This window comes from Vitis riparia, chromosome 19, assembly GCF_004353265.1.
Source record: "Vitis riparia cultivar Riparia Gloire de Montpellier isolate 1030 chromosome 19, EGFV_Vit.rip_1.0, whole genome shotgun sequence".
In the NCBI taxonomy this organism is placed as follows: Eukaryota; Viridiplantae; Streptophyta; class Magnoliopsida; order Vitales; family Vitaceae; genus Vitis; species Vitis riparia.
In genome coordinates this window covers 9,608,943-9,630,456 of record NC_048449.1, presented here as the reverse complement: position 1 = coordinate 9,630,456, position 21,514 = coordinate 9,608,943, and the positions used below count along the sequence as shown (strand labels likewise).

General features: G+C 33.5%; 2 protein-coding genes across 4 annotated transcripts; one reads left to right on the top strand and one right to left on the bottom strand.

The window, feature by feature from the left end:
• Positions 1-125: 125 nt before the first annotated feature.
• LOC117908752 (GBF-interacting protein 1-like) lies at positions 126-10,777 on the bottom strand. Of its 3 annotated transcripts, none has more exons than XM_034822456.1 (9): positions 10,518-10,777; positions 7,267-7,310; positions 6,278-6,383; positions 5,458-5,590; positions 4,768-5,276; positions 3,603-3,912; positions 2,373-2,673; positions 1,218-1,691; positions 126-932 (listed from the first exon to the last, which is right to left on the bottom strand). In XM_034822456.1, exons 1-9 carry the CDS (start codon positions 10,702-10,704, stop codon positions 633-635), a joined length of 2,364 nt encoding a protein of 787 aa, XP_034678347.1. In that variant the 5' UTR covers positions 10,705-10,777; the 3' UTR covers positions 126-632. The 3 variants fall into 3 exon arrangements, with proteins under 3 accessions (XP_034678347.1, XP_034678348.1, XP_034678349.1); XM_034822457.1 differs by having other exon boundaries at positions 3,603-3,909; XM_034822458.1 differs by having other exon boundaries at positions 3,603-3,903.
• A 5,253-nt stretch (positions 10,778-16,030) lies between these two features.
• Positions 16,031-20,120, top strand: LOC117908997 (heterogeneous nuclear ribonucleoprotein 1). Its single transcript, XM_034822884.1, has 6 exons — positions 16,031-16,195; positions 16,371-16,411; positions 17,057-17,220; positions 17,785-17,884; positions 18,023-18,192; positions 18,472-20,120. Exons 1-6 carry the CDS (start codon positions 16,140-16,142, stop codon positions 18,985-18,987), a joined length of 1,047 nt encoding a protein of 348 aa, XP_034678775.1. The 5' UTR covers positions 16,031-16,139; the 3' UTR covers positions 18,988-20,120.
• The last annotated feature ends 1,394 nt before the right edge of the window (positions 20,121-21,514 follow it).

Here is a 21,514-nt window from a genome sequence, read left to right as displayed (position 1 = left end):
TTTTAGTTCCGGACCGGGCCCAACTGGGTCTCATGCCCATGTTGGGCTGGGTGGCCTGGCGGCCGGGCACGGGCAAGCCGCTAACCTGGTATAATTTTGAAGCATCTAAACTGAACTTCCAGAGCTGGGCATAACGCAGATGTAATTTTGTTATTCACAGAAACCAAATAAAATGTCAATTCTCTTATAGCAATTACAACCCTGGAATTTATTTTCCTTCCTATCAAAACTTAAATATACAGATGAGCCACCACAAAAGAAAGGAGGAATTGAAATTCTCACAACTCTCTTTATGTTTAAAAAATTAATAATAATAATAATAATAACTTCAACCGTCCACTTCATTGAGCATTCTAAGGGGGTAAAAGGTAAAACCAAAACCATTTCTAACAGCAAGAAGAGACCTGCTTGTATCTAAGCTATGAAGCAAATAAAAAAAGGAGGGGGGGGGGGAGGGGGGGAAGGTCAATTTCCTAACAGGTGAGTTGTTTGATCACCCAAAATACTTTTCCAAAAATTTCTTGGCCGCAGATTATATTTACACTCAAATCAGGCCGAGTTTCGCTCTCCTAGATTCCCTTCCTCCATCTGCACTTATGGTCATCAGTTTTGGCCAAAACAGTTTGTCCTATTCAATAACTAGGATTCCAGTTGATCTGTGCATGTTGAGGCGGCTGGTAACCACTAGCTGGAGGCCCCATCATATCCACAGATCCAGCCATAGACTGAGACTGTTGTAGAAGAGAGTGAACGGCTAGGGGAGCAGCCATGGTCTGTGTTGGGTGATACATTCCAGTGAAGGCACCATGACCAGCCTGTGCAGGTGAAAAAGTGGGATGCTGCCCCTGCGTGGAAAGGTTGAACAAAGAATTGGACTGCAAGCTGGATATATCATGGCCTGGAGCAGGAATCCAGACAGCCGAACCTTCACTCTGCAAAAACAAGAGACTGTCAGAACAGCCATAAGTATTGTAGTCCACAAATCATTAGGGTGGAAATGGGGGAACAGTTGGTGCTACAAAAGCAAATAAACTAATTGACCCAACCATAAATCATCATACTCAGGCATTATTTGACATTGAAATAGTATAAGGTCTGTAGATCTAGGCTCCCTACGAGAATCATACCTCAATAAACTATACTATAACAAAACAAGATAGAGAGTAAATATGTGAAAAGTCGGGAGAGAGTGAAAAGAGATGAGAAGCAAAACCAACCTGCTGTCTGTTTGTGTAGATATTGTTTTCCTTCAACTGTGATGCTGCAAGATCCACATTGGCGGTAGTGCTTCCAGCATTCACAGCTGAACTGGGACTGTAACCAACTTGGGATGTACTGTATGAACCATAACCAGGCAAAATTCCAATGTGACCTGAATTTCCAGTGTTATTTCCCGGCTTGTATTGTGGATGAGACAATTTGACTCCTGCAGCAGTTGCTGCTGTTGGTACATATACATTTCCAGTTGGAGGTTGTTGAGGAAACCCACTGTGGCTTAAAAATTGGTGGATAGCTGGTGGCACATAGAATGGGGGATAGTAGTTGCTATATGGGAAATAGTTTGGAGGATAAGGTGGTCGGAAAACAGGAACTGACTGTGGAGAGACCGGAATGGAGGTCTGCATGATACCTGCAGGTTGAGTTGCAGGTGGAGTCGGACTGGGTGCTGACAGGACCAAAGAATTTCCCCTCTGCATTTGGAAGTAGACATAAGTATCAGAAAGTATTGAACACATAAATATGTTAACAACAAAGAGGAAGTTATAAGAGTATAAAATATACAATACACATACTAAACAGGTAAACAAATAATGAAGCAAATATAACCACTTACAATAGTAAGAACATATATGCAGTTAGAACTAATTCAAGACCAAGGATTTTTCAAAACAAGGCCAAACCATAGGTTATTTTACCAAGCTCAAGCCAACCTGAAGTGAGTTCATTGTCATCATACGAAGCTCATCTAGAGACCTATTTTAGGTGGCCCAACATTAATATCCATCAAAAGAAGGAATGGAATTTTTAATGAATCACAATAATTTTGTTAATAATGTTTTAACTTAGATTCACTTCCCTCAAGTGACAAATTGTTCATTTTACCACCAAAGTGGTGTATATAGTTGAAGTCTTAAAAGGCAAAATAAAAGGTGCATCTGTCATAAACAGAAAGCCAGACTAAATTTTCTAATCAAATTACAAAGCATCAAGGCAAAAAAAGTATTACAAATAATTAAATGCACAACTATCAAGCCTAAATAAGAAAAAGTTTGGGGGGATATAACATTCATCAACCATCATGGGAGAGTGAATCAAAACAGAATAGCATGATTAACAAAGAACATAGCAAAGTAATAAGATTGAAGGCTTACTACAATATTTGGGGAGTGAGAATTGTCCTGTGCCTGAGCATCAGGTCCTTCAAATTGAACAAGCGAGCTCCCTAGCATGGGTGGCATGAAACCAAAACTATAGTTTGGGAGAGGCTGAACAACAGGGAAAGGAGGGCCTCCTGTAGGCAACAGCATCTCCTGCTTCGATTGATCATGCTTTGGAACTGCACCAGATGAGACACTGCCCACTGGAGGTGATAAATTTTCTGGTGCATGTGGAGGAGATTGAGGTTGATCAGGATAATCTTCCTCTTGTGCAGTTGAGGCTACACTTTGATTGCTGCACCCGGATATATGTACAAAAAAAAATGTCAGGTCATTTTCAGGAATTAATAGAATCCAATAAAAGAAAAAAAAAATCAATAGGTAATCAGAATCATTTTATATAAAGTAACACAACATCCAATAAAAGAAAAATACACCAGTACAATGTAAAGGTCTCTCCCAACAGCCCATCAGTAAATAAGTAGCCTAATCTATGGGTGACCAAGTAAGCAACACCTGGGTTCAAATCAAACAATTCAATTCAGGGTTACTTGGTAACTGGAATCCACTTCATATTCCAATAGGTTATGTTTGGTTCCTGGAGAAATTGAGGGAAAATGTGCTGGAAAGAAACTAAAGAGGAAATTTGTAAGGAAAGAAAGAGCGAAGGAAAATAAAGAATATATTCAAAATTAATAAATTATTTTTATCTGTTTCGTCAAACTCATTTGACTTACTATGCTGCATTATATAAAAATTAAATAATTTTAAAATACATAAATTTCTAAATAACTTTAATTATATTTTATTTTCTTTTGTATTTTTCATAGTGAAACCAAATATGAGAAAAACATTTTCCTTGATATTTTTTTTCTTCCCTTATACTTTTCGATAACCAAATGCAGCCATAATCATTTTATTCCACAACCATCCAATTGAAATTTATCATTTATGGAATATCATTTGTATAGATAAGTAAATGGCATTCCATATTATGATTCTACAAGATGTTGCTTTAATTTCCCTCATAATAACAGTTCAATTCTGTCATCAATTTATGGATGAAAAACATTTCAATCAGTTGTTGACCAATCGAATATTGGCTTTACAGCCACCCAAACTAGATAAAGGAATGGGGTAAAAGCCAGTTGAATTTGATATGGATAAAAGAAGTTAAACATAAAATTTAAATCTAAGATGAGAAGCTCTACAATGTTCACACACCTTGGAGAAGGCCCCTTGGTAATTTCAATATTCTCCTGAGAAGATTCTGCTGGTGTAGGGCTCTTTTCAACATCAGGACCATTAGCATATTTCGAGCCTAGTGAAAAACTAGAATCGAAACTTCCAAAAACCAAACCATTTTTTAAAGCTTCAGGGATTTGAAGATGGTTTCTGAAGATGACATGACGAGCATCAGAGATGTGCAGGTTTGAAGTAGCTTCTTCCAAAACCGAAACATTTGACTCAGTTATCAACTGAGAATTATCTTCAGCCATCATAGTTGCAACCTCTGTTTCTGAATCTGGAGGAGCTTCAGATCATGAACAAGTAAAACCACAAAAATCAATAACACATGCACATATTTAACATAAAACTAGGTTCAGGTGCATAAACTTCTCTAACAAGGAATGAGTGAAGAATAAATTAAAGAAGATTCCTACATGCAGACCTTTTAAATTTCATTCATTCAACTATATTTGCTAAACTAAACCTTAATAGTAAATGAATGCCCAACATTTAAAATGGCACACTGGATAAAAGGTCCATATGGGATCTGATATTATTTTCCAAGAAAATTATATCCATAGTCAATGTTTGGTGCTTTGTTAGAAGAATAACATATTCCACCTATTTGGCAAAATAGGTTGAGATAGAAGATCCCAATCTCAGGGATAACCATATCCGAGTGGGATTTTTTTTTTGATAAGTAACTATATCTGAGTGGGATTTTAAAATCCCATCCATAGGAGATTAGAAACATTGAGCAGATATTAAGGCCCTTCTACCATCCTACCCATATCCAAACGTGGGAATAGAATTATTAAAACCTATCACCACCTGATCACACCAAACAAATAGTCTTATTGTCTAAGGTAATGGTTACTTCTTTTGGGCTAAAAATGGTCCAACATAATTTTTCTTTAAAAAAATGCCAAAAACAATAAATGTAAAATGAGCACATATTATATATATGAAATAAACCAATCTATCTAATTTATAAATAGAGTAGAGTCAAGATGCAATAAAAATAGGTCAACTTTTAACAACCATGTTTACAAGTTCCATTAGGTGATTAGTTCTTTTAAAAAAATTACTCACCCTCTTTATGTGATTGGGGCAGATAAAATCCTCAAGAAATTACAGACATCGTGTAACAGAATAGTACCTTTTGATGGACCAGTAAACTCCAGTGATGACTGGCTCTCATGATTAGAAGAAGAGTCAATAATCAAAGAATCATCATGGGTTGACAAAGATAAGGATTCTGAAAGTTCAGGTAGCTGATTAGTTTCAACACCTGCGATTTGACTCACTTCATGCTTAATTGTACCCATAGTACCAGGGAGACAGGAACTGGGAGATGGCACCAGTACAGAATCTGAAGCAGAAGAATAAACACCTGATACAGATGTTGGAGTCGTATGAGAAGTTGAATTAGAGCTTCCCTGCTTCACTCCAACTACAGATGCAAAAGAATGCTTGGGCATGGTACCAGGAGGGCATTCCACACCACTAATTAGCACAGACGGTCCATTGCCAGATTTATTAATGATCGCAACTGAATTATCTTTAGGGATAGTGTTAACATCATCAGCAGCCGATCCAGGAACGAGTACATGATTAGAACTTCCATTAGAAACACTTGAGGCACCATTGGATGAGACAGTTGAAGATCTGAAAATAATAAATAGAAAAAAAAAATGGTTAATTCTTTATAAGGTGATGCACGAAAGAAAGGTCAAATCGTTCCAAAGAGATGCATAAAAGAAAAGGTCAATTCTTTCCAAAAGTGAAGTGCTAACAAGACTAACTAAAATTAAATTCAAAAGAGAATAATTTTGCTAACAATAGTTACTTTGGCACATTGGGTGGTGTCGCATTATTTTGAGCTCTCCGTGAAAGTGGTAAAGAAGAGTGTGTAAAACCTCTTGCTGTCCTGGGATGGACTCCATTTTCCTTTTGAGCAGCATTTCTCCCAAAACCAGCATCTGACAAGAGTTAGACAAAAACAAAAATGATTTAATTTATTTTTCATTGTTATTTTAAGCTCACATAAAGCAATTTCTACTTTAAGAAATTAAGGTCCATATTAAGCTTCAGATATCAATGGCAACATAGAACAACAGTCATAATCCTAGATGGGAGATAATTTTATTTATCAGGGAAAAAGGAATACAAAGCAAACCACCTTTATTACCAAAATAATTTCAAAATAAAAACACACTCACCTCTGGAGATACCATTGCTTCTTTCAAAAGCTTAAAAGAATTTCATAAACCTCACCATCCCCTTAATCCACTTAATGACATTGGAGAAAGCATACACAGCAAGAATACTAGAAAACCTTAAGGTCTTAACTTCCATCAACCAAATTCAATAAAACAGTATCATGCTCAACCCAATTAGCTCCTCACTAAGCAAAAGCTCAGAAAAAAAAAAAAGTAAACATGATCCCATCAGCATGATATCCCCAACCCCCACACCTCCTTGTCACAGACTTCTTAAAAAGAAACTACAGAAATTAAGTAATGCAGGTTTCCATGCTTGGGAAAAAAAGAGGAAAATGCAACATTATACACCATCACTCTAAAGGAGGAAACACTTTGAAAATTAAAACAAAGAGATGCAAATCTAAAAGGGCACTGCTTGATGTTATTAATTCAAAATAATTGTACCATGAGAGAAGTTATGAGAAGAATAGTTCCCTCGACCAGTCCAAGCACCTCGCCCTTGAATGCCTGATCTCCGCCTATCAGATTCAGATGCCCTGTTGTTTGAGCTCTGCAGCATACATGCACCAAATTGTCAAATGTCTAGTAAGCCCAAAAAAAAAACTTGTTAATTTCTTACATGGTTAGCACACCATATTCTTCACAGAATTTTTCTTTGAAAACCAAATCACATACATTATTATATCTCAGGACAACAGTGAAATGCAGATGAGATTATGATGCAAACAGAATACTAAAAGCTATAACTCTTTCTAAGAGATGCGCACTTTATACAGAGATTGGTGCATAATAGTATCCAACATCTCCTTTCATTGCCTTTAAATTACATCTCTCCCTCCCACACTTTAATTATTCGAGACAAAAAATCTACAGGGTAGCACTGTCAATGACACCCCCCCCCCCATATGACAATGTCAAGAAAGAGATAGGCAGACAGGCCTTTCAATGTCTACATTTTATCAGAGTTAATGGATACCATAGATCTGTGTTAAAAGCATAGCCAACAATCTTAAACTATAATTTCAAATCCAAGTGCAAAAGACAAGCACCAAGACCAAATGAAAATTGGCATTCCTTATGGTAGCTGCAAGGACAGCCATATAACTAGCTAATTAAAACAGCATAAAACACCATCACTAAGAATAGATGGGTGCAATTCATTCCATATGATAAATTCAATTTTCTGAAACATGAAAAATTTATAACCATTTATAGATCATGATAATCCCATTCTTTTATCCTTTTGATACAAAGCAAACTGGCAGTTATGCAGATGGGTTTATGACATCAATAAGAATAATGGACTTAAAAAATCATGCAGATGCTAATTTATCTTTTGAAAATCACACACACAAAAAAAAAATAAAAAAAAATATATTTGAAGCCCACACAGTAATTTAAATTCATAAAGTCTAAATACAAAGATCTTCTACCTCTTTTTTCCGATCACGTTTCTTCTTGACCTCATGAAATGTATCTGCAAAACAAGTAATACAATTGTTATTTTCATTCATCAGAGAAACACATTACCAACAAGAGCAGATTTCCCCCCAGATGCAACAAGGATTTCATATAAAATTTGACAACAGTACTACACTGGGTCACTGGTCACACATACATCGGTTTGGGCATGCCACTACATTCCCTAAGTGTGAACAGCCTCAAGACTAAAAACCTAAACCAAAACCTGAATCAATAGATTCTCAGACCTCAGTTCCCTCAGGACCCAGCTACTAAACAAAGCCTAATCTTTGGTTTCATTAATCAAAAACCAACAGAGCAATCATCTGAGCTAAACTAGGCCCAGCACAGATGTTCTATGTTGTGAATACAAGCCCTTTTTAGAAACCAATACAATACAAAGATTCAAATATTGTCTACTTGGTTTCATCAACCACTAAACAGACCATAATGGTCTGCTTGGCTCATAGAAAAGCAAGGAAAAAAAAACAGGTTCAGACCTAGAATCAGTGTTTTTCCATAATGAAAAACCCAATAAAACAAAAGGCCCAAGTCAATGTTGCCCAAAACAAACTAGATGCAGACAGTTCTCCATTGACCTCAACATAAAATGACACAAACTATATCCAAAAAATAAACATTTTCATTTTTCCAACCATTCTCCTCAGCACCTGAACAGACCACAATCCTCATTGTCTATTCACCCTATTCAATAATATCATAAATCAGATTCAAAATATAACTTTTCTTGAATCAAACGTTTCTTTTCTTACAACTTCTCGTTGCTCAGAATCCATAAAAATCACAAATAACAACAAACTCTCACAAATGGGACATGCAACCATATACCTAAATCCAACAGCTTTTGAACAGCTTCATTAGGATCCATGAAACACTCTTTGAGCATAGCATAGACATCCTCATCACTGTGTAAAACAACAATTTCTTTGATATGTTGAACCATCCTTTGAATACTCTCTGGTATCAAAACCCTATAAGAACATCCTCCAGCACCACCCATGGCTAGAGAGAAAGAAGATGAGACGATGAGCGTGGGGAAAGAGTTGATGGCCAACGTGTCTATAGGGAGGAGGGATACTGTTAAGGAAGGAATTCCACAGAGAAGGAAAGGAGATTTTGGGAGATTTCGATCTTAATTTTTCCTACTGACCGGAAGGGGGAAGGGGGAAAGGGGAAGGGAGAAGGGAGGGAGGCAATATCATACGTATTAAGACAATGGTGCTATGACTTGTGACGTCATGACATGGCAGATAATGGGTAATGGTTAGACTAATATTGGCACGTCCACATTATGGTCGCAGCCACATTAGATGGCAAGTCAAAGTATCCATTCAAAATGATTCTGTCTGACCCTTCCCTTTTGTACTTTATTTCTCTGCAATTACTGAAGTTAAAAGGTCCAAATGATAGATAAAATTCTTGTCAGATTCCTGGGGAAACTACTAGAGTTTGAAGTCTCCTTCTAATAAGACTTACAAGAAATGCCGACCAGATTAGATGGCACGTCGAAGTACCTATTAGAAATGATTCTGTCTGACCCATCCCTTCCATTTTGTACTTTACTTCTCTGCAATTCCTTAAGCCAAGGTCTCCTAATAAGACTCACAGGAAATGCTAGATACCTCCACTAAATCCCACCTAAATATACCTTGAACAAAAATGTAATTTACCATTGCACCTATGAGTAAATTTGAACCTACCAACATGCAGGATCATCCAAGAGAGAGATAAAATGAAGCAAAGGAAGAAAAAGTTTATTATTGGCTCAGCAATAAAGTTTGATATCACAGTATGCAAGACCTAGACTAGACCCTTCCAAGAAAAATAATTTTAATGTCAAAGTTTACAAAAAGTCAGGTAAGAAAAGTTAAAGTTCCAATCTGTTGTTTAAAAACGACAATCAAATATTCACAGCCAAAGATCCACATTATAAATGTTATTGTTATTAAGCTAACTTTATTACCATATTGAAAAACAGCAACTTTCAAAATGTACCAGCAGGTGAAAAATAATCAAATTGAAGAGATTATTGATTATCAGCAAGGATAAAGCCAAAGATCTAAAGTAATGCACTTTGGTACCCATACTTGTTCAGCTAGCTGACAACAATTATGAAAAGGATTCGCGCAAGTTTAGACAATAATAAAAAGGAATCATGTAAATTCAGATAAGATAAGATACATAACAGCGACCAAACTTAAATAAATTTATTGACATACTATCGGAAACAACAATGAGAATATCTTACCAGAAGTAAAGCATCTAAAAACATTCAAAACTGTGTGACTGTTCCATGATAAAGACCACCTAAGGCTCATCAAACCTAACCCATTAGATGAATTCCATACAATGTAGGACACAAACAACATTCAACTGCAAAAGACTCAATTCTGATTGCCAAAGAAAGGTAGGAAACGAAAAAAAAGAAGAATTTTTTCAGGGTCTTGTGACCCAATCAAAACGAAACCTCTGGGGGAGGTGGAACCAAACAGTATAAACACGGAAAATCAGTTTGTGTTCAGTTTTCTCATCAATCAAAGGAGACTAAATGTTCTGTTCGATGCAGATAATTCGAACTTTGAATATTATTTTTTCTTTATTCCTCACAAGCCAAAACAAAAAAATAACAGAACAATATGAAGAAAAAAAAAAATCACTCCTTGGAACAAACTTATTGCAATTATTAAGCTCACTAGAGTCCAACTATCCTCATTTCTGAGAATCAAAAAACAAAACATAAAACATACTTTCTCAAACAAATCCAGGGCCAAAAGAAAAAAAGAAAAACCCAACTGAAAATTGAACAAAAGCTCCCCGCTTTCGAAACTAACACCGTAAGATTTAAAAAACAAAAATCCTTCTTTCCTCGGTTCTCTTAAAACCCAAACTAACCCACGAAAAAACTACGAAAACAGAAGCGAATACAACAATTCAAACACTTCAAACCTCTTAGCAGGCGCAACCACACGAAACAAAAACCCTAAAAACACAACTACTACCCTCAGTCGGAAACAGCTCTCTCTCCGTCCACGGTAATTCAAACCACCGCAAACCAGATTCAAAACCTGATCTTTCTCCGCTCTCACCATCGTTTCTCACCACCCAAACAGATCACAATCCATAAACAAAAACGAACGACAAACCTTAATAAAAACTCATAATCAAACAAACAAACGAGCAAACACATATTACATTTATATACCTAAATAGAGAAGTCTCTGCACAGCTTCATTAGGATCCATAGCGCACTCCTGAAGCATTGCGTACACATCCTCATCACTATGCTTTCGTGCGATCTCCTTAATATCTTGGACCACCTTCCTTGCATCTTTCGGAATCAGAACCCTACTAGAGGTATCTTCGCCTCCACCTCCTCCTCCATCGCCCATGGCTACAGAGAGGATTGAGAAGAAGAAAGAAAGAAAAAAAAAAAAAAAAAGAAAAAGAAAAACCCTAATACTGAAAACAAAGAGAGGCGTAGATATATAGAGAAGAGGACTCTGTGGAGAAACAAACTCTTCTATGAAGAAAGATTTTAAAAAATAAAAAATGGAAGAATTTTCAAATTATTATTATTATGTTTTTTTTAAAAATAAAAAAAAAAGACAGAACAGCGGTGCTTGGAGCTGAAGTAACGTCACATGAGGTGAGGTCAGTGACAGAAGTGATCCTGTCCAATTCTGCCACGTCAGTCATTAATGCACCGTCTGATGACGTGTCAACATCGGAGTGGTGTTATGGTGATGACATGATGCACCCATTCTGCCACGTAGACACGCAAGGTGGCTTTGTACTCATACTGTGGGCTATGGATACGGGCAGGTGGTGCAGTGAGGTGGATGATACAATGGGCGCCACGTCATAGTTTGAGGTGGGCCCACGATCAGGTGGCACCCGTTTGTTTCCATTGAGCCTTGTTGTTAATGAATTGTGACCTTCTAAAAAGAGGTCGGAAGAAATTAGAAAAATACTTTTTTGAAGAAAATATTATTTTGGAGAAATTAAGGAACCACTTAAAATTATTATTAAATTTCTTAAAAAAATTAGAGATTAAAATATTTTTAAATTGTTGATTTCAGAAACAATATCTAAAAAACAATTGCCAAATATGTGAAAATAAATTATATAAAAAATTCCCAATTTCGTCCCACCAAATCCACCTTAAGATTTAGATTTATACTCATCTTATATTAAATTTAAATTTTTGTTTTTAGGAAAATCATCTATAAATGTTTTTCTTAAAAAATTATAAATAATTTTTCAATATTATAAATAAATTTTTAAAATTTTAAAGCATTTCTTAAAATTTATCAAAGGCCTAATTTTTTTCAAAAATATTTTTTAAACTAAAAGTATTTCTTAAAATCACTATCAAACGAACTCTTACATATATAACCATCGAATTTGATGGGGTATTTGATAAAACTTAATACTAATTACTTAATTAATTAAGTTGACTTTAAATTAAAGTATATTTTAAGTTGTTGACTTAATTCTTATTTTAAGTATTAAGGTTGTTTGATAAAATCAACTTTAAATTTATTTTAAATCATTAAAATGACATAATTATCCTCATAAATTATAATTATAATAAAGAAAATCAAGTAATAACGAAGGTTATGAAATAGCAAAATAGATCATATAGGTAATTATGACAAATAAAGATAAAATGGTAAAATGAAAATATAGACTTAAAAATAAGTTAATTATTTTTACTTATTACTTAAAATTACTTTTTATTTTAAGTCAAGTCATTAAATTATTAAGATAGTTTAAGTTATTAAGTTGGTTTATCAAACACCCGCTTAATATAAAACTTTTCTAACAAGTATGATAAAAACGATTATTTCATATACAATTTTACATTGAAAACGAATTCTTTTACCAATAAAACAAATTGAAGACTATAATTAATATCGTCAATATATGAATGATTATTGTATTAATCAAAGTTTAAAATAATTACACGTAATGTTATGATCAAATCAATGATATGAAATATAAATATACAACAATTAAGAACTAGAATTAAATAGTGAGGAAATAAATATTTTTTATTTTTTTAATAATTTGTTAAAATTATAAAATTCAAATTAAGAAACATTGAAGAAGTCATTAACTACTCATGTGACTCTTCAAACCAATATTTCATATGATGAAATATGACATATAAGTGGACTTTGGTCTAGTAACATGGAATTGAAAACCCTACAAATAAAAGTATAATTATCCTAAATGAAAAATTAAAATTGAATGCAATTAGGATAAGGATGAATTTGGAAATAAACAAAGTCTAGCAAAGACTTTAGAATCAAGCAAAGCCTTTACAAGAAAGTCAAGGGAAACTAGGGTGTAGTAAGTGTAGGTTCTTGACTTGTCTCATGAAAAAGTCATGCAGCAGGTTTGCATCAAAGACAATGACATTGAATCTTAGATATTGCAAAGGTTTTAAAAAAAAATACATCATTGATATATTAAGAATAAATGTTCTTTTTCTCTGCATTTGGAGAGTTCTAGAGTGTTTGGGTGGGCAACAATCCCTTAAAAATAAAGAGGGGAAACTTTAACATAAGAGGTATAGGTTTATATCCCATGTGTGGAGTCTAAAGTGCCATTATAATCTTTAAATTTAAGGTATTCTAATTTTAAAATCCAAGTTCCATGTAGTTTAGATATATGATTTTTATTATGGCTTGGAGTCAAAAGTAAGACTTGGGATTGAAAGAGTCCCGCGCATTTGATTTTGAGTCGAATTTTATATTTCAACATGAATTTCTTCATAATTTAATTTGCTTGGTTGCCTAAAAAGTGAGAAAGAATGATGAAAGCTTGGATTAAGCGAAGATGGATATGGATGATACTTAAATGAGCTTGAGGGATAACTCAACCCACCTCACCCTTATAGGGATGAGTACGAAGATGCCTTATTCAGGCCTAGGGTGAGTTAGGAAAGGTTTTTAAAAACCTAGATTAGTTTCGAGGCTAGTTTGGTTTTATCTTAAACCACCTTGTTTGTAAGTAAATCATAGACATGTCAAGACTTGTCCATAAGGAGAGTTCATGTTCCTTGATTCTTAGAGCCCAACCCATTGTGGAGGTGATGATGAATCCAAATCAAGATGGACTTGACATTGGAGGTTGTGGGCCTTGTTAATGTCTTCTTCTACTTAATCTTTTGAAAAGAAGGACTTTTAGTAATTTTGATAACATTTCTTAAAATAAATTCTCTATCATGAGATTTTCTAATTTCGTTATTCATTTCTTAAATTGAGACTCTTGTGAGAATTGTATTTTTTATTCTTTTATCCTTAGACTATCCATATCCACAAAAGTCTTCATTCTCTTTAGGGTGGAGAGTGTGAAGGACTTGATGATTTCCTCCTTATCTGGGGGAGCTTGGAGAACCACCTATCTAAACAAGTGGATAGTCTAAAAAGGAATAACAATACGACTTTTAGCAATAACTAGTTCAAAATAAATAACAATGGAAAAAATTTTCTCATGAAAATATATTTTCCTTAAGATAAACCAAAATCACCTTTACATTAGTTTCTTACTCATTTATCCCATGCTAAATAATAAATATAGCATAAAATAAATTAACTGCTCCCATAGCCTTAGGGATCTTATTATATAAAATTGACAACTCATTTATATAACAATCCAAATTTACCAAAAATTATACCTAGAACACAAGATAGGGTTAGTAAAAACTATTACAAAGGAACCTTATATTGACACCTTAGATCTAAGCAATGGAATCAATACTAATTTTTTAAAAAATTGATCTTTTAGGGTTAAAGTACTAACCTTTAGGTTTGGATGTTTTCAACCCTTTCAAGTGTTAAAGATGACCTTAAAGTTGTTGGAAGTCTCGTAAACCCATGATCTTCCACTCGATGACCCAACTTTGTTCTTATATCATGGTGACTTCTTTTATTCATTTGTCTTAATATGTTTTGTTCTGTGTTATGATCCTTAATTGACTCACAACACATGTTAAATAACATTAGAGTGCGTTTGGGAGTGATTTTAGAAAGTGTTTTTAACATTTCTAACATTTAAATGATGAAAATTTTCAAAGATTAAAAATATTAGAAACGATTTTTAGAAACACTACCAAACAGACTCATACTAATTGTAACAAATTTTCTAAAGGGACTCATATCAAGAAGAGTTCGGAAGTATGATCATGTCATACATGTTCATTTTGAATTTAGGGAAAAAGATGATACATGGGTTAGATCTAGACTAGAGCCTGATTCGATCTAGATCACCATTTGGGTCGGAATAGTTATAAAACTGCCACTCAACCGGTGGTTGAACCATTGACCCATTGAACTAGTTTGTTGGTTCAAACTTGGATGCCATTTGATTTTTTGGCAAAAGAAGCCTAATCGAATGGGCCTCCTCCATCTTGGAAGCCTAGCTTTGTGTGGGCTATCTATTGACTCGCTGTTGGTTAGTGGCCATTATGAACTTCCTTTTTCCCTATTCTGATTTTGATGTGGGATGCATGGGTTAGGTCTCAAAAAGTGAAGACGACTCCACTTAGCTACTTTTTTTTTTCCTTTAATATTACAAACCACGTGATTCTTTTTAAAAATAACATAATATTTTTAAAAATTATAAAATAATAGGCTACATAAATTTTAATAAACATAAAATTAATTAAATTTCAATAAATATCTTTATATTTAAATATTATATATATATATATATTTTTATTTAATAAAATATTAAAATATTAATATATTTATATATATATATAATTTAATAATATTAGAGATGAAAAAATAAATATTATTGAATTTTATTTTCTTTATATCTATTTAAAATTTTTATATGTACGTCTAATCTTAACAATATATAAATTATATGTTTATAACATCTGGTTCAACATGATTTGATTACTAGTTTGATTATTGAATTGTCAATTAGTAATTTTTCCAATACAATGATTGGTTCGACTTTAAAATTATTGTATTTTATGTTAATTTTGTTTTTCTTTCCATTTCATTTTTGAAAAGCAGATAAGAGAAAATGAATTTCTTATCATTTTTTACTTTTTCATGAATAATCAATTAAAAGAAAAAAAAATATCTATTTATTTTTTCACTTTTATCACTATTTTTTTTGTAACATTATTGAAGAATCAAACATAGCAGAATGAGAAACATCCTCCGTTTTGGAGAATGAGATTCATTAAGACTATGTTTGGCTCTCAGAAAAATACTAAAAAAAAAAAATATTATTTGATTTTACTATAAGACATATAAAAATAAATATAATATGATTAAAATTAGCATAAATTTATAAATTTTAAATTTATTTAATATATGACAAAAAAATCTTTATTTCTTAGAACCGTATCAAGAGACTTTGAAATGATCGATGCCTCAGCCCTGTTGCGTAAGGAGGAGGACTTTTCCTTCTATTTTCTTTCCTTCCTCAACTTTCCCGGTAACCAAACATATCCTAAGTTTCGCATCTTTTTAAACATTTGAAATGGAAAGGAGGAAAATGCCTCGTATCATTTCCTTCCCCAGTAATCAACCAAAGATGTGACAAAGGATTGGACAAGTAGAATTTAAGTTAGTGGTAGATTGGTCATTTCAGATGGGGGTAAATGCCGTAATTACCTTATCAGATGGATAGAAATGTGTCATTTCACAGAGTTCTCCCATCTTTTATATTCTCCACACGCAACCCCTTCCTCACTCGCCTCAAAACCCTAATAGAAAATCTCCCCCATTTTTTCAACTCATATCAAATCCAAGCTTGAATCGCCGAAAATCTCTTATCGTTTTCTCGAGAAGAGTCCATGGGTTCGAAATCGAAAAGCGATAATCCTCATACAGGCGATGGCGCGAGTCCCGGGTTCGTCTCTTCTCCTCTTGTATATCCTTCTTTCTGTCGCTGAGAAAGCTCAGGGAGAGAAGAATAATTTTTAGATCCTGTCTCTTTTGTCGTCTTGGTGTTTATTTGTTTGTAAATGATTTCTTTTGATTTCTTTCATGTCCTCTGACATTTTGTTCCCTTTAATCGAACGCAGGAAGATTTTTATCGGAGGATTAGCGAAAGATACGACCTATGGTGAGAGTTTGCCTTTGCTTCCCCATGATTTCTTTTATTTAGCCCTTTTGTCTTGTGGATCTGTTTGCTAGCAAGGGAAAATTTTTCTCGTGTAAAAATGTTTAAATTATATTTTTGTGGTGTTTTTTCTTATGATTTGATCTGAAAGACAATTAACGTGCAAGGTTAGCGTAAATTTTTTCCAGAAAATATTGTGAGGGGTATCATCTGTCTAGGCAAACGGGAAAATATTAGTTTCTGAGTTGCCCGAAATTAATTTGTTCTAGGCTCAAATTACTTATAAATGGTTCCTTCTTAAGCTACTTTGGCGATTTACCTTTGGTTTCTTTAATTTTCTCGCATAGCCAAATGATGATTTGATGAAAATTTACGACATTAATTAAGACAGATATTGCATGTATTGGAGCAACTGGGCTTAGCTTTTGGTGACATGGTTATTTGCTTTGCCCGATTTTATGCTGTTACTATTTTTCTTCTTCTTTGAGGTTATATTAATTACAACATAGTTAAATTTCATGGGCTAGTCTTAGAACATGCAGAGATAATGGCTTAGTGAGTATGAAATTCTGTCGTGATTGTTTTACTGGGTTTTATGCCTTTCTAATCTTTCTTTTCCTTTTGAATGTCTTGTTGATTGAATTGTAGCGACATTTAATAAGCACTTTGGGAAATATGGAGACATAACAGACTCTGTGATTATGAAAGATCGGTACACGGGCCAGCCAAGGGGCTTTGGATTTATTACCTACGCTGATCCTTCAGTTGTTGACAGGGTTATCGAAGATACCCATGTCATTAATGGGAAGCAGGTAAAAAATATTTCACAGTTGTTATTTTCTTTGGTGTTTTCCTTGTAATTTCCTTGACGTCTTAAATTGTCATCATCAGTTTAGTATGGTAGTATTTAATGATTTATTAGCTGGTTTGCAAGAAGGGACTCCGATATATTCATATTATTAAAATTGAACATTTTCTTAGATGATAAACTTGTGCTTTGTGGGATCTGATAAAAGAAAAGAAATTCTCATCTTGTTTCTTAGAATTGTCATGTAGAAACACTGAAAACATAAACTCCTTCTCAACTAGATCTTAATTTAGCTTAATTGAGTGAGAGTCTGAATTTTGGAGACCAAACATACGAGTCTTTATTTTCTTATTTTTCTCACTCCTCTGAGTTGAGGAATATTTCTACTCTAGTAGGATGCCTTGGCAACCATGAGTTTTCCAAAGCAGTTCCAAAGACTCATCATTAAATCTCTTGACATTTCTATATTCCCTATATATATGTGCACACATACAAAAATCTAAGGGGATTTAAAAACTTGGTTAAATTTTACATACAGAATGTGACTTGAAAACTGAAATTTGAGCAGGTCGAAATTAAAAGAACTATTCCAAAAGGCTCTGGACAGTCAAAGGATTTCAAAACAAAGAAGATCTTTGTTGGTGGAGTGCCATCAACAGTCACCGAAGGTATAATCTAATATATATATATATATATGCATATTGATCTTCTGGGGGGAATTTAGTTGACTTATATGAATGGTTTAATGCTGCATTTATTCTATAATTTAGTGCATTTTTCATTCTTTTGCATGTTGAAATGATCAGATGAATTCAAGAATTTTTTCTCGAAGTATGGGAAGGTTGTGGAACACCAGATTATACGTGATCATGAAACCAACCGGTCTCGAGGCTTTGGATTTATAATATTTGACAGTGAGGAAGTTGTAGATGAAATGATATCCAAGGGAAATATGATTGATATGGCGGGTACTCAGGTGAGCTTATTTCAATGGTCACCAAGAAATCAGCACGTAAACAACAACCTTTTCATCATGGAACCTGCAGCTTTGCATTCTCATATTTTTCTCAATAATGTACATGAGTGGTTGTCATTTGTCCACTTTTAGTTTTATCTTATTCAGCATAATTTCTTTAGTGGATAGTATATTTATCTTTAGGTGGAGACTGTTACAGGTATAGATCTTTTCAGGAAAGGGATATCATGGTAGTTTGCATGCAGCTGAATCTAGGTTAACTAAGTTGCTGTGTTGTAGGTGGAGATCAAGAAAGCTGAACCAAAGAAAGCCTCAAACCCACCACCTGCGCCTGCATATGGTAGCAACTCTAGGGCTCGTTCATTCAGTGATGGCTTTGGTGGATTTGGCAGCTCATATGGGGCCTTTGACAGTGGGTTTGGCCCTGGGCCCTATAGGACTCCTGGAGGTGTTGGCGGTAGGCTTGGTGGATATGGTGGGTATGGTAGTAGTGGCAGTGAATTTGGCGGTGGTTACGGGGGTTTTGGCAGCAGTAGTTTAGGAGGTTACCGAGGTGAATCTTCCCTTGGTTATTCTAGTCGGTTTGGACCCTATGGTGGCGGGTTTAGTGGGGGTTATGGAGGAAGTGGTCTAGGTGGATATGGCCGAGGGGGTGAGGGCTATGGGAATTATGGCGGTTCAGGCTACAGTGGTGGTTATGACTCCGGTCCTGGAGCTAGTTATGGCGGAGCAGGTGGGCTGTATGGAAGGGGAGGCTATAGTGGCAGTAGTCGGTACCATCCCTATGCAAGGTAGAAAAAGAGGCACTTTGATGCAGTTGCTTAAGCTTTGCCATAGAAGTTACACACAGGATCCTCTAGTTTCCTGCACTATGTTTCTTGCAATGATAGGTGCTTTCTTGCAAGGACTAGAGGTGTCTCACATTATTGCAATTGGGAAGCATTGAAAGATCTGAAGAGTTTTATTAGACTGTCTTTTCTATTGTATGGCTTAGACAACACTTGGTAGATCGCTCCGAAAGCATGTGGTGTCTATGCTTGTTCTCATGTTTTAGACTAATTTCTATATGTAGACTATGGCACCTTATTTTGGAGTTTGCTTACATTTGCCATTAGTTTGTTCTAGATAGACTATTCTTGTGGTTTCCTTTTAGCTTGTTATATTTACTCTAGTACTCTGACATTGGTCTAAATATGGTCTTTTTAGTTTAATCTTAGATAGAAAATTCTTTATTATGGCATAGCTTGATCTGACCAGGCATAGATTTGCAATTACTTACAGGCTTTAGTAAAATTTTCATCCCAAAATATGACGCCACTCATTGTTTCATTCGGCACACAAGTGTTGCAGTTTGTTTTTTGGCCTTTTATACATCGTGTATACTTTAGGAGCTTTTAATATATTTGCTTTTACCTATCAAAAAAAAGGTCTTGCAGTTAGTCTACAAAGATTACAGTATATAGTTTTTGATTCAAGAGATTAAAAGTGTTGCAGGTTTTTTTCCCCCCTTTTAGAACTGAAAATGTAGTGTCATAGTCTTGTAAGAACTAGCTATAAGTAGCCGACATTGGCATGAAACCTAACGTTTTAGCCATTTATGCTGGGGTAGTTGTAAAAGCTTGCTTGAAACACTTTGTAAAGCATAGGATATTGCTGGACTGTAGCCTCGTTTCTCTTTAGGGAATTGATACCCAACTGACTCGACTGGTTTCTGCTGTCCACCACCACACAGGGTAAAGACAATGTAGACCTAAAGGTGACGGTCCCTTTTGTATTTGGTTATTTGGTGAGTTTTTCATTTTATTCTGGCTATCAGGAGATGCATGAAATTGGGCATAATCTCTCTGTTTTGTAATGAACATTTTATATGTTGATATTGCAAATAAAATGATACTGGAAATGCTGAGGGTGGATTGTTGAAATATTAATTGGAGATTCCTGGTTCTGTTCCACATTTTTAGCCTACATTGCTTCTTATTTGCATCACATGTCTTATAAGCAGTTGTGGAAATCAGTTGGAATCTTTCACTCGTCAAGTTGTCAGTAGCCTCAAAGTTGCCATTATTTCTCAAAAATGTAAATCCAAAATAAATGAATCAATTTTTTAGGCTCTGTTTGTTAACTATTTTTTAAACAGTTTTAAAAAGTAGGTTTTGAAAACTGTTTTTTGATGTTTTGATTAAAAAAACTTGTTTTCGAACTTGAAAATGATTTTAACCTATTTTAAATATTTTTTTATTATGTTTTAAAAATAAATTTTATATCTAGTGTATTATTTTTAATCATTTTATTTGTATAATTATTTTTTAAAATAATCTTCATAAAATAAGTGAACAAGAAATAATTTAAAGATGTATTTTGAAAACATCATGTTAAAAACAGGAAATTGTTTCTAGTTGTTTTCTTGGTGGTTTTTATTTTATTTTTTCAAAGAATAGAGAATTTTTCTTAAAAATAATTGCATTCTTATTTTTATTTTTGAAAGCTTGTTTTAAAAAATAAAATTAACATTTTGCTATGATAACGCTTTGGCTTTTGTTGTTAGCATGTAAATAATAAAAGGTATAATAGATTAATGAAAATATGATTCTCCAAGTTAATTAATCCATAATGAAAATAATGAAGGATATTTGTGTTAAAAATGGGTTATTGTTTAAGTTAAAAAACAGGAATGTTAGTTTTATAAATTTGAGATTTTTTTTATCTTTTTTAATCAATTAATTTATATAAAATATTTGACAGCTAATAATAATATGATAAAAGGTGCATCAAATTAAATAAAATATTAAATTAACATATTGAGTGGGTGTTATCTACACTAAAACTCAAGATTTGTTTGAAAATATTTTTGTATATTTTTGAAAACACCTTTAGGCAAGAATTTAAACACAAAAAATAGTTCTCTCTATTATTTGTGATAGTAGTGTACACTTATATATGATATAAATTTTGATTGGTAGAATATGTATATTATATGATATTATATCTCATTTGATAGGATATACATATTTTAAGATATGATATTTTTGGATCTACATATTTTATGAACATGATATTTTAAGGAGATATGTTATATTATATTATATTTATATTTAAATTTTAAAATAAATAAAAAATAATATAAAATATATGTTATTTTCAAAAACGATATCATATTTAGATATTTTCTATTTAAAAAAATAATTATTTTTTTTATGTTTATTAAAATATTTGAACTTTAAAAATAATTTTTTATATTATATTATTTAATATATAAAAATTATTTCATATATTTATACTAATTTATAAATATTTTTTTAATTTTCTTTTTTAATCATAAATT